A 16818-nucleotide genomic window follows, 5' to 3' on the forward strand; every position below is an offset into this window, starting at 1 on the left:
TATATTAGATTTCCCCCATTAAATTCGAGTTCAGTTCAGGCGAGTACCCACGAATTCAATTTTTTTTGTCATCCCTACTTCTTTAGCCTTACTACATATTCCATAATATGAGAATGCCTTCCCCCGAGACTTCCCTATATTGACAGGAATGCCTTGTAACAAACCTTTTTTTTCTCTCTCTCCTTGGCCCACTTTCTTTCTTCTATGTATATATACTTACCACACTTTGGGCTAATAGGCTTATGAGTACTAGGTATTCTATCAGGTACATTAAGACAAAATTAGCAAGTACCTAACTAATGTATAGCATTGATAAAATAAAAATCGATACCAAAATGTAATCATATATCTGACTCTTGATGCTAGCACGTATTGAAAAAAGAATACGTAGATAATCAGTATAATGTATGTATTAATTACACACGATTGATGGTCAAATTCTTCATCCATATGGCATTCTAACATTTATGCTACCAGTCAAGGGGACACAGAATACACAACAAGTAACCATGTATGTTTGATTAGACAAATATAAAACATAAATTATTTTGAGACCATGGTGCAAACGAAAAACCATAATGTAACTAAATGTAAAATAGAAACAGAAAGTCAGAAACCATAATGAATGAACAATAATCCATTTTGATATTATTATGCAAGGAAGAAACATAACTTAACTAAATGTAAATAGAAATAAAAATTATATTACATTTTGAGACGGTAAAGGAGGAATATAAAGTTATAAACCCTAATGCTTTTTTGAGATTACAAAGCAAGAACATAAACCATAATGCATGAGTAAAAAACTTAAACACAAACCATAATGTGGATATAGACATGCATGCAAGCAATGAGGTGCGTAAACCGTTCTCATTTAAACCGTAAAACCGATAAGAATGAATCAAACCAAACCAATTTTACGGTTCAGTTTAATTTTTTTAAAGAATTGTTTAAGTTCGGTTCATGATTTTAGAAATTTAATAACCGTTCGAACTGAATCTCATATTAAAGAAATATATTAGAGAATAATGTTGTACTTTTGTTTAAATTATATCTCTAGTCAGTTTTGTGGCTTAAATTATCAATTTTGTATGAATTGTAGTATTATATTTTACTAAATTGTTATATATATGTGTGCTACTTTCCTAGATTCTTGATAATTTGGAACCTATAATCTAACTTTTGTGGTAGTCTATCATATACCATAAATTATTGAATTAATTACACTGACACCCCCTGAGTTTTAGTGAAATTATATAAATCACTCATCACTTTTCTACATCTACACAAACCTCCCCTAGTTTTTATATTTTCATTACACTAACCACCCTGCATGATAAATAAGTGTAATATTTTAAACAAAAAATGTGATAAATGCAATTAAGTTAAACAAAACATGATATATTGTGAGGAAAAATCCAAATAATATACAAATCAATGTATCTTTATTATTTTTTGTTATAAAATGCATCAACAATTCTAAAGAGATATTGTTTAAATTGTTCTTATTCTATATCGTAACGAACCAAAAACAATAAAGAGGTAGCGACTCATATATTATTTGGACTTGTCTCCACAATATATCATGTTTTGTTTAACTTAATTGCATTTATCACATTTTTTGTTTAGAACATTACACTTATTTCTCACGCATGGGTGATTAGTGCAATGAAAGTATAAAAATTAGGGGGTCTGTGTAGGTGTAAAAAAGTGAGGGATGGTTTGTGTAATTTCGCTAAAACTCAGGGGGTGTCGGTGTAATTTACTCTAAATTATTATATTTATTGTTATACATGTTACTAATTGAAGATATATGTGATCATTTGTTTTCTTTTTACTAAAATATATAATTGTTATATATGTTACTAGCAAATAGTTATTTACTTATTTATTTAGGGTTTATATTTTCTAGAGATAAAGTTAGTGATTTTTATTTTATGGACAAAAAAATGTCTGGTGAAAAAAGTTTTAAACTTTCATTGAAGCATGATGTAAAAAGAAAAAAGAAAACTATGGAACCAAACCAAACCATTCATGGTCGGATCAGTTCAATTCCTATAATAAAATTTATATTTAATTGAGTTAATCTGAAGTATATCTTTGTGTTCAATTCGGTCATTAAATTATGTCAAAAATCGAATCAAACTTTTACATCCCTAAAAATAATAAGAAATTAAGAGGAATTATGAAAGCTCATATATTGAGACATACATAGAAAACAACAAGTAAACCGCACGAGAAAGTGGTGGCCGATGACAACAAAGATGTGGACTTGTGGAGAGCAGAAGACAACTATGGTGTAAATACATGACAAATACGACATTGATGAAGTTGTACACGCAACAGAGATTCGAGTTTTGGAGAGGAAGTAAATAAGTAAAAGATGAAAAATGAAGTTGATGGAATTTAAATCGAAGTATAATTGACCATGGTGGTATAAATACCTTAGATTTAAAGCTATACTCAACATCAATCCTAAAGTGATCATAAGATTATATCTTGTGTTCCAGAATGTATATCACTTCATTTGTTTCAGGCCTTTTGGTATAGGCATATACAAATAGATACAATAGAGAGGAGAGGACGCGCTTGGTGTTTGGTTGCAGCATTAAAATGTTGTTGAAGCCATTAATAACAACATATCGTTAAATGAACATGATTGATTATGTGAAATACACACTATTTTAAAAAGAAAACAATAAAAAGGAAGTATAGCATAATGTAAAAGTGGTCCTATAATAATGAATGAATACTAATAATGCAGTACATGAGAGAAGGGTAGTTGGAGAATTAAATTGAAGGTGAACATTCATTTAGTTCTGTGAAGGGTGGCAGTTGAATTATTTGTGTGAAGTGAACCTTCCTACTCTCAAATTATTGATTGGTTTTTGGTATATATAACACTCATTCCTTCTTTCCACCAATACCAACTCAACATTTTCTTAATTTCTTGTTATTGTTCTTTCTTTAATTTCTTTCTTATCTCACAATGAGAGTTATTCCAAATGGCATTGGTTTTGCATTATGCATTGTTCTACTTGTCACTGTTTCCTTGGTAGTTGCAGAAGTTAAGGATGATAAGCACTTCATTCATCCACCACGTTTGTTAGGGCATGGCATTTTCAACAAAGGTGGTGGTTTTGGTGGAGGAGGTGGCATTGGGGGTGGTGGTGGCTTTGGTGGAGGTGCTGGAGGAGGAGGTGGTATAGGTGGAGGTGCTGGAGGAGGAGGTGGTATAGGTGGAGGTGCTGGAGGAGGAGGTGGTATAGGTGGAGGTGCTGGAGGAGGAGGTGGTATAGGTGGAGGGGCAGGTGGTGGACTAGGCGGTGGGGGCGGTTTGGGTGGAGGAGCAGGCGGTGGCAGTGGCTTAGGTGGAGGATTTGGGGGTGGTGCAGGTGGTGGTCTTGGACATGGAGGTGGGTTAGGTCATGGAGTTGGGGCTGGCATTGGCGGAGGAGCAGGTGGTGGTGGTGGTCTAGGAGGTGGAGGTGGCCTTGGAGGTGGTGGTGGAGCCGGTGGTGGTCTTGGTCATGGTATTGGTGGTGGGGCTGGCGGCGGCTTTGGTGGAGGAGCAGGTGGTGGTCTTGGCCATGGTGTTGGTGGTGGAGCTGGACTTGGTGGTGGTGCAGGTGGTGGTCTCGGCCATGGTGTTGGTGGTGGTGCAGGTGGTGGGCTAGGTCATGGAGGAGGATTAGGTCATGGAATTGGTGGTGGAGCTGGCAGTGGCCTTGGTGGAGGTGGTGGTCTGGGAGGTGGAGGCGGCATTGGTGGTGGTGGTGGTCTTGGTCATGGTATTGGTGGTGGCATTGGCGGTGGAAGTGGACTTGGTGGTGGTGCGGGAGGTGGGCTAGGTCATGGTGTTGGTGGTGGCATTGGCGGAGGTGCAGGAGGTGGCAGTGGGTTTGGTGGTGGTGCAGGAGGAGGTGTAGGTGGTGGTGGAGGTGCAGGAGGAGGCGCTGGTGGTGGTGGTGGGTTTGGGGGAGGTGGTGGTGTGGGAGGTGGTGCAGGTGCTGGAGGAGGGTTTGGAGCTGGTGGAGGTGCTGGTGGAGGAATAGGCGGGGGTGGTGGTGGCTTTGGAGGTGGAGGTGGTGGTGGTGGTGGATTCGGTGGTGGAGCTGGAGCAGGTGGTGGCAAGTAAGATATATTGATGATGATAAACAAGGTGTTTTAAGAGTCATCGTTTAACTTTCGTTTCCAAGTTTTAGAAAACGTTATGCAACAACATAGTTATTCTTGTTTGTATTATGCATGCATGAGCAACGAAGCTTTATATGAACACGTAATATCCCTCAATCTTCCATTATTTTTTATGAATAAAATAAAATTGTTTTTAGAAGCTGTGTAAATTTGCATATGATTTATCTTCTTTTTATATAGTAATTCACATTTCCAAATATGAGATGGTTACACCACTTCAGTGGACAAACAGAATGAAACGAATAGGGACCCGAGGCAAGTCCTTCAATTTATTTATGTTTTAAATGACTTATTCTATTATACTTAAAATGATAAATATGTTATTACATGTTAGATTTTCTTTGATTTTTTGAGGACTTGTCTCTCCATTAATGGAGAGGATCCATACTCACTTAGCTAGCTAGCATACAAGTTGTTGTAAACCCTAAACCCTAAACCCTATGCTAACACCTTAGCCCTTGCATTACTGAGTTAATCACTACCTAATTAAGTAATGAAGAACCAAGTACATAGCATATCATATTTTCTTTATTTTTTGTCATTATTTACCTCTCAGAAAGAAGCCTCATTCAAATAAAAGTGTCATTATCTTTTAGTTTTTTTATACATTTTCATTTAACTGTCCTCTCCAGTAATGAAGAGGAATCTGACTCATTATATGTATATATATTAAAAATTAATAAGTGTAAAAGATGGACGAAAATTGTGATTGATACATGAGATCTTTCTTAATATATGAACCGTATGCTAACACTAATAAAGTGTTAAATAAGTCAAGAAATCAAAGTGTATAGGGGAATGAGGATGTGATAAACAAAAAAGTACTCTTAACATGATTTATGCTAAATTAATAGATATATTCTTCTGCACCTTGATTCATTGAACCACGATCAAGAATCAGCTTATAGTTGAAAGAATTGCTCGAAATAAAGGAGTATTACCATACCTGTAACTTTCAGGATGCCATGATAGGAAAAAGCAAACTGATGGGATCACATGTGTTATGTATGTCCTATTTGGTGTATCAAACTAATGAGAAAACTTCATTCTTTTAAAAATAAAAATTAATATTTTAATATTATTTTATTAACTTTAATTAGTATAAATTATGAGGATAGAAAAATTATAGGACAGATGATTGTTGTCCAAACCCGAAAACAAAATTTGCCAAAAATCCTAAGCTGATGTAATGGGTGTGGCTGTTGTTGGGGTCTTGTTTTTAATGTTATGTTTGGAGGATATAATATTGTAATTCAATGGGCAATTATTTTTGTGTGGTATGAGAAACATAGTGGCTTATGTACATCTTGGATGGTAGTATGTAATTTTACAATAATGGTGATATTTTCAGTTTTTAATCTTTTTTATTTAAGAAATAATGAATATAATGAATGTTTAATGAACATGAGTAATATCATATTAACACCGATGGGATTATGATTTGTGAGCAGTCCAAATATAAGAGGAATAAAAGCATCAGATAAACTCTACTTCCTCCTTTGCCCAAGACCCTAATTTCTTAGTCAATCACTATATACTCCATTAGTTACCAAGCTCACATGTAAAACAGGACCTATAATTAATAAGGTTTAAATATTTTTTACCTATATAAGTAATTTTACTTCTAAATAATAATAATCGAGCAGAAAAAAGTACATAACATTCTTATAATTTGTATGAAACATATATACTCAAAATTTATTATAAAATATTGTTTAATTAAATTTTTTGGTATACAAACAGTACTTTCATCATCATAATTTCTTTTAAGCCTCAACTTTGTTTCATATAGTTAAATTAGATATCCAATTTTTTTCTCGGATCAACCCTACAAAAATGTAAGTATTTGCACAATCCTAATTACCATCCCCTTTCTCCACACCTAACTACTTTATAAAGGTTTTTATTAAAAAAAAATTGTGAAAATTAAATTGGATGAGAAAAAATGCACCACTTGTGGTTACATATGCGGTTTGAATTATTGAAGCCACCCTAAAGATACCATGTGCTTGAACTGTCCTCATGTCAGTATGGTTTGTTGATTTCTAGTAATGTAAGATCCCCTATGTATATATATATATATATATATGAGGAAATTCAAAGATATACTAGTTTTATTGGAAAATTCACACATATGATATACCTTGACTGAAAATTTACGGTTTTGGTGCACCTTTTTGAAAAAATTTAGTTTATAAAACTCCCCCTAGTGTCGATTTTGGGGGAGTTAGAGAGAGAAAAACACTGAAATCGGCAATTCTATTGCCGATTTCAAAAAAGTTACATTAATTTTGTAACTTTTCAAAAATGTGCACCAAAACCATAAATTTTCGGTCAAGGTACACCATATGTGTGAATTTTCCGATTTTATCTGACACATGCTTTAATTTGTTACTTGTTAGGTCTTTGAATCTGCCCTTCATACTTTTTTGTTTAGCTCCAGAAGATTAGGTAAAACATTTGACCAAAAATCATCTTGCTAGCTTTTACTTTTCTTCTTCCTTTTCTGATGAATGCGGTACAATGTTATAGGAGGACAAAATGTATACAAATTTTCTATGTCCATTTAGATCATTGAGTTTATATATGGGCAAATTTTGAAATTAGCATCACCTTCAATACTTCTTTCACATTGATTTTTAAAAAATGTATATCCCACACCTTTTTTATAGGTATAAAATATGCCTTAGATAAAGTTACAAAAAAGAAAGAGAAGTAACATGTACTGAGAAGGTAAAAATAAAAAAGCTATAAATGTGAAAATAAAGATTTATATACTTGATATATTCATTTGCGTTACTTATGTTTAGAAATTAATGGTAATCAAATATGAACAATATATATTGACAATGTAAAAATTTGTTATACATTCAGTGTATCATTTGTACTCTTCATTTTATAATTGACTCTTATATATAAGTAATATAAGTAAATAAAAGATAATATATTCACTACGTATAAAACTTTACACTAATAATATATAAATATTACACTTTTCTTGTAAATCTTATCTTATGCATTTAGAAATTTTTGACTGAATTATATATATTTTAAATCATATATAGTCTTATTTGTTATATTCTCATTTTCATCTTTTATTTCACATTCTTTCTTAATTATGGGAAGTTGATGGGACCATAATAGGTTAGGCCCTTACATGAACATGCATGACCTGTGTTTGAACGTATGGTCCTACACATTAATTCTTATTAATTAAATATATTTTAACTTATCTATTATTTATAAATATGGGGCTTATTTATCCACATAACTCATTTGAAAATTCCTACCACATCAGTATTCAAAATTTCTCTTTGTGGCTGACTAGATTCATCTTCTTTTTTTACCCCACTGGATTCATCTTCAAACTATAGCAATGGCGTATACAAATGCTACCGATTATTAATTTATTATTCCTTACATAATCACAAGCCACTATGCCAGAAATAACAAAATAACAACGTTTAAAATTGTCATTTAACAACACTTTTGTAGCGCTTTCTATGCGAGCGCAATAGTGCATAAGGTTATATTCAACAACGTTTTTTGTAGCGCTGTAGAGAGTAGACATTTAATGACGCTCACTGAAGCAAAACTGTTAAATGTCTACTTTCTAAATAAGACAATATATCAATATATCTATCAGACATTTTATTAAATACATGACAAACATGTCCAACTCCACCACATTTACAATAGATTTATTAAATCACCAACGACTTCAACTACATTTAACCTTAACAGATTCAATGTTATAAAATAACATATGAGTAATGAGATCTTACGCAAATTGTTCATTCTTTCTCCTCCAATGCTCACCATAGCCAAAAACCTAGAACACCATAGCTGCATAACTTCACAACAAATAATCACACTATTAGTGAAGAGAAAAATAAATGAGCTAAAATAAGATAATGATTTACCTTATGTTTGAAGAAGATGACAACCAAAATTCGATAACTTGCTTGAAGAGAGAAACTAAAAACAAAAGAAAAAAATGTAACTTATGGAGAAGAAGAAAGGTAAGAGAAATAATAAACTCAATGATATGTATTATTGTGTGGGGTTTTGTTTTTGAATTAGAAAAGATTCTCGCTCACTAAAATAAGCGTTTAACAGCGCTTATTAAAGAAATGTTGTTAAATACATGAAACTTTAATCGCGTTTATTGAAGAAATGTTATTAAAGATTAGACGTTAAAGACAACACCTTTAACAATGCTTATCGAAGAAGTGATGTTAAATATATGAAATATAATCTTTAACTGCGCTTGCTTTAATAAGCGCTATTAAAGATAACACTTTTAATAATGTTTTCCTTAATAAGCGCTGTTAAAGATAACACCTTTAACAACGCTTATCTTATTGAAGAAGTGATGTTAAATATATGAAGTATGGTATTTACTAGTGCTTTCTTCAACGAGTGCTGTTAAAAATAACACATTTAACAACATTTACTTAAATAAGCGTTGTTAATACTCTTCTACCTTATATTTAACGACATTTAACACATAAACATGGTTGAATGAATATTGTTAAATACCAATTCTAGCGTTGTTATCATCATTGAAGGAAGATGTGACAGGTGTCTAAGAATTCATTGAATAATGTGATCCACGTGATGACCCTTTTGAATTGTATGATAAATTAATTGATTAAAGTGGAATGCTGACATGTTTCTAAAAATTATAAGAGAAGGGTAAGACATTTACTTTGAACTTATCTAGTTACTTTTTAGCTATGTTTTGTCTTATGTTTTCTTCAACTTCTTTTAAATTAATTAATTTTTACATAACTTGAACTTTCCAATACAAAAACAAAATGAGAAAAAATGTATTTAGACTGTCTCATTCATTACATTATCCATCATTCATCTTTAATCATAATTAACTATTCATCTAAAAATATAATACAAATATATTATTGATAATATAATGATTATGTATAAATTCTTACACATATTAAATTCAAAAGAAATAAGATTATCTATAAACTACGACCTATTCCCACATTTATGCTTTATTTGGTTGCACAAGAGAAAATAAGAAGCGAGAAAGAAAGAGGTGAGAAAAAGAAAGAGGAGAAATATAGTAGATTTTAGTGATATTTGGTACAAGAGAAGAATGAGAGAAAATGAATAGAAAATGATATTTTATTCTCTTTCTATTTTGTTTGGTTGAATAGAAAATGAGAAGAGAGATGATGTTATGATTTAAATGACAAAAATGTCCCTACTAATATTTAAAACTAAAAAGTAGAGAAAAAATTAAAGGGCATTTATGTTATTGCATCCAAAAATTTCATCTCCTCCCACTTTCTCACCAAAGGAGGAGAGAAAGTTTTTTGTGTGGGACCCACATACTTTTTAGTCTCTCATCTCTTTTAAATCAAACAAGAGAAATTTGCATTTTCTCTTCAATCTCTCTCACCATTTTCTCTCCACTCTAACTCTCTTCTACCAAAGAGAGGCTAAGAGTTGAAACTTGAATTTCCTGACGTAGGCCGCCATATGATACAGTATATAAATATTTGGTGAATAAATAAAATCGAAAAAAAGGCATGCATTGTAAGATTCTCTTTTGTTTTTATACATTAACTAATTTATTAAAAACTATCTCAAGAGTTCAGTCAGCGTCTTCATTTATTAATTTACATATGATAATTTGAGTATATATAAGTTTAATGGTGAAGAGTGTGGTCGTAAGGATTGCAGTGAGTTTGAGTCTCACCATTAACAAAAAAGGGAGTTATAAGATTCCTAGATGGTAGGGTGTAGGAGGTTGAGGGTGGAGTTTCACCCACAATAAAATACTAACACACTAACATTTGCTGATCAAACAATAGTTGGATGTGGGGAGAAAAATGAAGGGTTTGAGAATGTGGAGAGAGAAAAGGATTTATTATTGATGTGTTATACAATAATAATTAAAATCAATATAGTATACAACATTCTTACACTATTGATAAAATTACAATTGATCATTTTTTGTCTGATAAAATTAGGTACAAGAGTTTATTCCATGTTAGATATTTATTTATTCATTTATTATGGTTTGCTGTTGTGTTCTTTTCATTACAGGTCAAACACACTGAAAATCAAAACATTGAAGGAACAGACACACACAAAAACCATGATTTCTTATCAAACACACATGTATATGTATGTCACAAGTTGAACTACACATTCAGAAAGCAACAAAAGCAAAAAGAAAAACATGTGAGAATTGAGGAGGAACATGAGTATTAAGTCACAAGTAACATAAAAAACATGTTTTTTTAACATTCATTTTGTACCATCAAGCCAATAAATGTTTAGGTGGTAAAATTCTAGATGGATCAGCAAACCTAGCAGAGAAAGAACGAAGAATATTATCTGGCTCCATCCACCCAGTTCCATGATCAAAATTCATTGAATATGTTTCTGGATCATACACACTATTATCAGAACTGAACACTTTCTGCTTCTTCCCACTTTTCAGCTTTCTCCAAAGCATTTGCCACACTGTTTTCTTGATTGGTGAATAGATCCTATAGTGAGTTCTTGTGTAGCTTCTACATAACCTGATATTATGAGTTGTTTCATGATGATTATTTCTTGAACTGAGCAAATACTTCTTCATATCCATTTGCTTAGAATAAACTAGTTTTTCTTCACACAACTAGATTTAAGGTTTAAAGCAATTTGTAGGTGAGACTTTCTAGAAGGACATCAAGCTTATCACATGCCAAAGTGGTGCAGTCTCTATATACTAGGGATATATTATCATAGACCAAGGTTATGCAACAATACCCATTTTCCCTTTTGGCCTTGAATGAGTACCTAGTTTAATAGTTTTTTTTGTTTCCCATATGTATTCTCATACTGGAGACAATTTTGTCCAAGTCGGGAACATTTACATGTACATGGGGTTAACTCTCCCAGCAGATATTTTTTCGATCCATAAGACTTGAACCTGAAACATTGTTTAAGGGGAATTAAGCATGTACCACTTGAACCAATACCAGTTGGTTAGTTTAATAGTTTTTGAAGCTGAGTTACTTTGTTTGAAATGTATGTCTTATTCTTAAACTTATCCAAAAAATATAATAATAGAATAGGAGAAATTAAGCTTGGACAGCCAATTGAGCCAAACATGGCATAATTGCTGAAACCATGTGTCTCAAATATAAATTATTAGGCACTTTTGAATTGTATAAGAGTCACATGTTAATAAACAAAATGTAGATAGATTAGAATAAATAAAGTGTGGGGTTAAGTGTCAAAGTAAGTCTGTGGAAAGAGTCATTGTTCACATTATTTCAAGGTTGAATATATTTACTAATTTTTTTCTGAATTTTCTTTGCAATTTCTTTTTATAAACAACATTTATTGTCTCTTTAACTTTTTAATGTGTTTCCGAGATATCTGTATACATAAATAAAAGTAAGTAAAAATAGTGATTATGTCATTTATTGTGTCTTTGAATAATAAACTCATTTTACTATTATGATAATTAAGAATTATGAATGACTGAGTAACTTGAAAATAAGAATTTTCTTTTTAAGTTACTCTACCATGGTAATTAAGAATTATATAGACTCTATACTGATGAATTTTATTTGGAAACTACTAAATAAGGTGCAGATTCATTGAAACTACTAATTAAATTGCTGATCCAAGAAATTTTATGAAATTACTGATGAATTATACAGACTTTATTGTAGGATGAAATTTATATAAAAACTACTAATTAAATTGCTGATCCAATAAACTTTATGACTCCAGCATGAAATTCACTCTTTATTTTGGATAAATTTCATATAAAACTATTAAATAAACAGAAAAACCATTGAATTTGATTTTATGTTGCCACATAAAATTTACTAAAGTTTGATCTGAGGCAAAATGGACACTTGTCTATTAAGTTACTTGTTTGTCTCATTTTGGTCCTTTAACTTCTTGTCTTCCTTTGATTCCTTAACTCTTTTTTTTCTAGTTCTGTTCTATCAAGTTTATTTCTATTTGAATTGGTATTCTCAACTTTGTCAATAAACATGATTTATTATATAACATTATCGTTCAATCCATATAGTTGGCAACAACTAGTAAGATAAAGACTTGATTATTGTTGTATTGATATTCCCTTCGGAATATTTTGTTAAACTTGTTCAAATGGTATTCTTTTAAAAGCTATGGCAAAAGTTTCACACAAGATTGATATATCTGCATGTGAAAGCTAGAATGTCTCCAAAAGAGGACATACTTCTCAAAAGAGATGTAAAAGTTTCTTTACAGTGTCAAGCAGCACCAGCTCTTGACTGTGTGATTGACTTCAGTTTCCCATAAGCATCAGCACAAGCATGAGCATAGTCAGACAATGCGCGGAAGAGCTCCGGCAAGCGAGTTTTGAGACCCTGCAGCGACTTCTCGCGAACCTGAACACAAAGTTTCTGATGAGATTCAACTTCCTCATCTAATCTCTTCTTCAAACTCTCAACAGCAAATTGTTTCTCCAAAAGAGGATTGTTTGTAGTATTTCCTTCACCCCCTCTTTCATGATCTGCTTCATCAGGCCCCCTCTTGAGTAAATATTTATGATACCATTCCTCAAATGATTGTTTTTTCCTTAAGTATTCCTTTCTGGTATCCTCACATTTCTCCTTTAGCTTCATCTCATCCTCTTGTTGAAGTATGATTGTCTTTATCACGGCAGCAAACGAGGAAATAGCAGTTTTCGCTAGTTCATCGGGAAGCTTGTCGACATAATCATGCCATGCGAGAAGGAGGGCTTGGATGGGTGGATTCGGGGCTTTTGGTGGTGATGAGACTTTCTCTTTCAGGTTGCTTTCGATAGGAATGAGATTTAACTTTAGCCAGTTACTGAGAGCTTGGATGTATTGTTTCTGGTAACTCACAAGCTTCTCAAATTGTGAGTTCCATTCTCGGACAACGTTCCAAAGTTGCACGGTACGCTCATAATGTTGCTTCGTTGTTTCCTTAGGAGCTTGAGAAACATCAAGAGATTTGAGCTCTGTAACTATTTTCAACTGGTTGTCATGATTTAAGGACATATTCTCCCACATATTGGCCATCCTGAAGAGAATAGGTTCATGAAACATGAGTAAGATATACTCATCATGCAAATAACTATTTTATACACCTTTTGCTCCCTAACAATCATAGCAATCATATTACGGAATAAAAATGTAGAACACGGTGGATACAGTGCCAAGATATAAAAATCATAGCACACATTCAAAATTTTGATAGAGTAGTAAGTATCAAGGCCTGGAATTTTTAAATGACATGTAACGATTGAAATAATAAGTACTAAACTGGATCATAAAATGTTTTTTTAGGTCGGGACGTCCTGTTCTGGTAATATTTTAAAACATTAATTACTAGGATTGCTGAATTAGATTTTGTTCTAAGGTTTCACATTTAAAACTGATTAAGAGCAACAACCTAATTCTTATTCTTTCAGGAGATCATGTGTAGCTTGTTATGCACTACTACCACTAAGATATCAAATACCTATGATAATCAAGGGAGGCAATACCATCACGGTTATATTTCTTTAGTTTCTGATTGGCAATACTTACTCACTAACAAGAACAACGAGTTTTGGATACAACTGTGCATCACGGATATGGTTCACTTCGGAAACTGTTGAATCCATTGACTGCATGTCGACAATATATCTTGTATGTAAATGACTTACAACTGCTTTGGTTTTCTCCAAGGATTCAGCACTGGCACCGTGTTTCTTCTGCTTGTTTAGAATTGCAACTTTTCTCTGATATTCAAACTTCATAAGCTCACCTTGCTGTTCACAAAGGAGTGAAGCTCAATAAAGGTAAAGGCGTTTATTAACACTTATATCTTAGTAGCATGAATTCACCTCCAAACAAACTAATATTTTTCAAAATATAGATAAACAAGATAGATATGTTTATATAAGGAAAACCAATAACTGTTGATGTAAGCAAAAATGGAAGAAGACTACCTTAACTTCTTCATAAAGTTTCTTTTCCCAGGCTAACAACTTATCCAAAACAGTGGCATGAGTTTCATATTCTTCTGAATCAAAATCATTTTTAGCACCATCACCATTGGATACGCCGTTGAAGGACCTATTCCATGTTATCACACGCATAACTCTAGCAGAATGATCAACGTGACCTGACTCATCAATCATGTCATACAAATTAGCTCAATCATTCATGTCCAACAAACAACTAAGAAAACCCTAACCCAAGGTTTTTGTTAAATCACACATGTGACCGCAATAACTTGGTTGTGATCCTCAAGATCTCCATTTTGGTAAATAATGTTAAGGGTTGGTGAATTCTGTTGGTGCGGTTGGTAAGTACCGTTTATTAATTACCAATCAAGTAAAACATTTACCAACTCTTGAACCTCAATTACCAAAATGGAGATGGCCATTTCCTATATGGAGAGGATACATGGCCTGGTTGTGGTGCTTGTTGAGACTGCATCAAGCCAAGATTACAAACCACATTAACCATAATTGGCCTGCATCATCAATAACACAACCGTGGTTGCAATGCTCCCATGATTTAAAGCCCCGTATCTAAATACCTTCAACAACATGAACTTGAAAAGGCGAAAAAAGGAAATTACCCTGATTGTCGGCATAATTGGAAAGATAATGCAACCTAGTAGCCTCAAGCAACTTGTTAACTTCTTGAGCACTCTCAGAGGACTTCAAGAATTTATCATCGATACGATTGAGAATCTGCAAAAGAGTAACATTAGGAACTCCCTTCAATGCTCTCTTAAACTCAGCTGGTGCTGTCTTTGAATGTTGAATGTGGTGTGACTCAGGTGTTATCTCTACATGTGCCAATTCCACATTCAAATTTCCCTTCACTTTCTCTGGGGTCTTTGGTTCAACCTCATCAATCACCACCCCATTATTATTATTTTTATTATTACTATTATTATTATTATCATTATGATTATCATCATCATTATCCACACCATCACCTTCACCTTCAATTTCTTCATTCTCATCTTCTACACTCAAACAAGGTTCTGGCATATTATTCATCATGAAGAAATAGTCCCAAGTTTCTTTTGATTCCGGCAGCACAGCTTTCATCCCTGGAGGAGATCCAATGCCTCCTGAACTCTTTTTCAACAAAGCATTGCCGCCATTGCGTCCATTAACCTTCAAACTTTCTTCTTCCTCCACCTCTTCATCCTCTTCGGCAATGGCGGCAGAGTCAGTTTCACGGCGGTGCTGCATGGCCATCGCTGGCGGCATGGTGGCGGCGCGTTTGAGATTAGAACTCGGTGAGAAGCTCGGCAACGGCGGCGGCGGAGGAAAGAGGTTGTCTTCCATCAACGGCAGCGGAGGCGGGTTGGAAACGGTGTCAAGAGGCGGTGGCTGATGGTTTTGGATGTCAATATCGATGTAGGTCTCGCCGTGACCGTAGTCACTTAAGGCGGCGCCGGCGTTTTTGAGAGCCATGGAATAACCAGAATGGCCGGCGGCGAAGGCGTTCCGAGCAACCACCGCTTCTTTCATCAGATTCTTACGCTCCTTACACCGCGCCACAGATTCTTCATTTTCTATCCTCGACTGAGCACAACCCATTTCATAAAAATAAAAAGGGTATCTGGTTACAAACAAAAAATCAAAGCTTGATGCTAGTTGAAGACAAAATTGAAGGTGGTAACACTCATGAAGAAGGTGTGAACTGTGAAGCAAAACGACGTCGAATGGAAATATGGGACTTTTGGAGGGTAGAAAAGTAAAAAAGAGGAAAGTTGGTGTTGTTGATGAAGAAAATGGAAATGGTGACAAATGTATTTAGTACAAGAGAAAAAAAGAGCACAGAACAGAGAATGATGGAGTGAGTGCAGTGTCAGAAAGAAGGAAAGAACACAGAACATAGAATCAAATATTCACATGTAAGTAATTAAGTTCATTAGTGTCCCCACCAGACCGATTTTAAAATAACGGTCATGTTTTTTTGGGTCATGAAGCTATAATTTTCTGCATCAATATCATAACCTATTGTCCTATTCCCATATAACATAGTTTTTTACGTTGATATATGGGGAATTGACTTCATTCCTTACCCACAAAATCAATATCTTAAAATTACTATTACATTTTTTTCTCATTTTTATTTAATATTCAGCATTTAATTTATAAGAAATGGCTCGGCAATATTGAGGTTTGCGCGATAAAATAGAGATTATTCGTCCTCATTATTATCGTGGTCTAATAAAAAACTGAATTAAAAATATTCTAAAAATACAAGATAATATATATTAATAATATAATAAAAAAACTCTATCATGCCACGTGTTACTTTCTCATTCTCTCATGCCACATGTCACTTTCTCCTTACATTTTTTTTTTCATGTCACATGTCACCTCCTCCTCACATATTTTTTTTCATACTTTTTATATATTATATATTTTATATGCTAATAATAATTTAATATTAATTAGTGATTGGTTCATGTCGCTACTCCACTAAAATTGAGTGTGTTTACAACATCTATGTTTTGTTATGTTCAAAAGTAATAGTCATTGAACATTAGATGAAATTGAAATCATTTTTCATATTCAAATTATTTCTTTACATTAATCTATCTATATAA

At 33.3% G+C, this 16818-nt stretch overlaps 3 protein-coding genes across 3 annotated transcripts; 1 reads left to right on the top strand and 2 right to left on the bottom strand.

The window, feature by feature from the left end:
- LOC109344191 lies at nt 1271–16073 on the bottom strand. Its single transcript, XM_019582846.1, has 5 exons — nt 14821–16073; nt 14183–14358; nt 13779–14002; nt 12436–13269; nt 1271–1282 (listed from the first exon to the last, which is right to left on the bottom strand). Exons 1-4 carry the CDS (start codon nt 15797–15799, stop codon nt 12474–12476), a joined length of 2175 nt encoding a protein of 724 aa, XP_019438391.1. The 5' UTR covers nt 15800–16073; the 3' UTR covers nt 1271–1282; nt 12436–12473.
- On the top strand, nt 2896–4300 carry LOC109344193 (glycine-rich cell wall structural protein-like). Its single transcript, XM_019582849.1, has 3 exons — nt 2896–3209; nt 3324–3737; nt 4050–4300. The coding sequence occupies exons 1-3, from the start codon at nt 2990–2992 to the stop codon at nt 4136–4138; spliced, it is 723 nt and encodes a 240-aa protein (XP_019438394.1). The 5' UTR covers nt 2896–2989; the 3' UTR covers nt 4139–4300.
- On the bottom strand, nt 10481–11191 carry LOC109344194. The gene has a single exon (XM_019582850.1). It carries the CDS (start codon nt 10820–10822, stop codon nt 10493–10495), a length of 330 nt encoding a protein of 109 aa, XP_019438395.1. The 5' UTR covers nt 10823–11191; the 3' UTR covers nt 10481–10492.

This window comes from Lupinus angustifolius, chromosome LG03, assembly GCF_001865875.1.
Source record: "Lupinus angustifolius cultivar Tanjil chromosome LG03, LupAngTanjil_v1.0, whole genome shotgun sequence".
In the NCBI taxonomy this organism is placed as follows: Eukaryota; Viridiplantae; Streptophyta; class Magnoliopsida; order Fabales; family Fabaceae; genus Lupinus; species Lupinus angustifolius.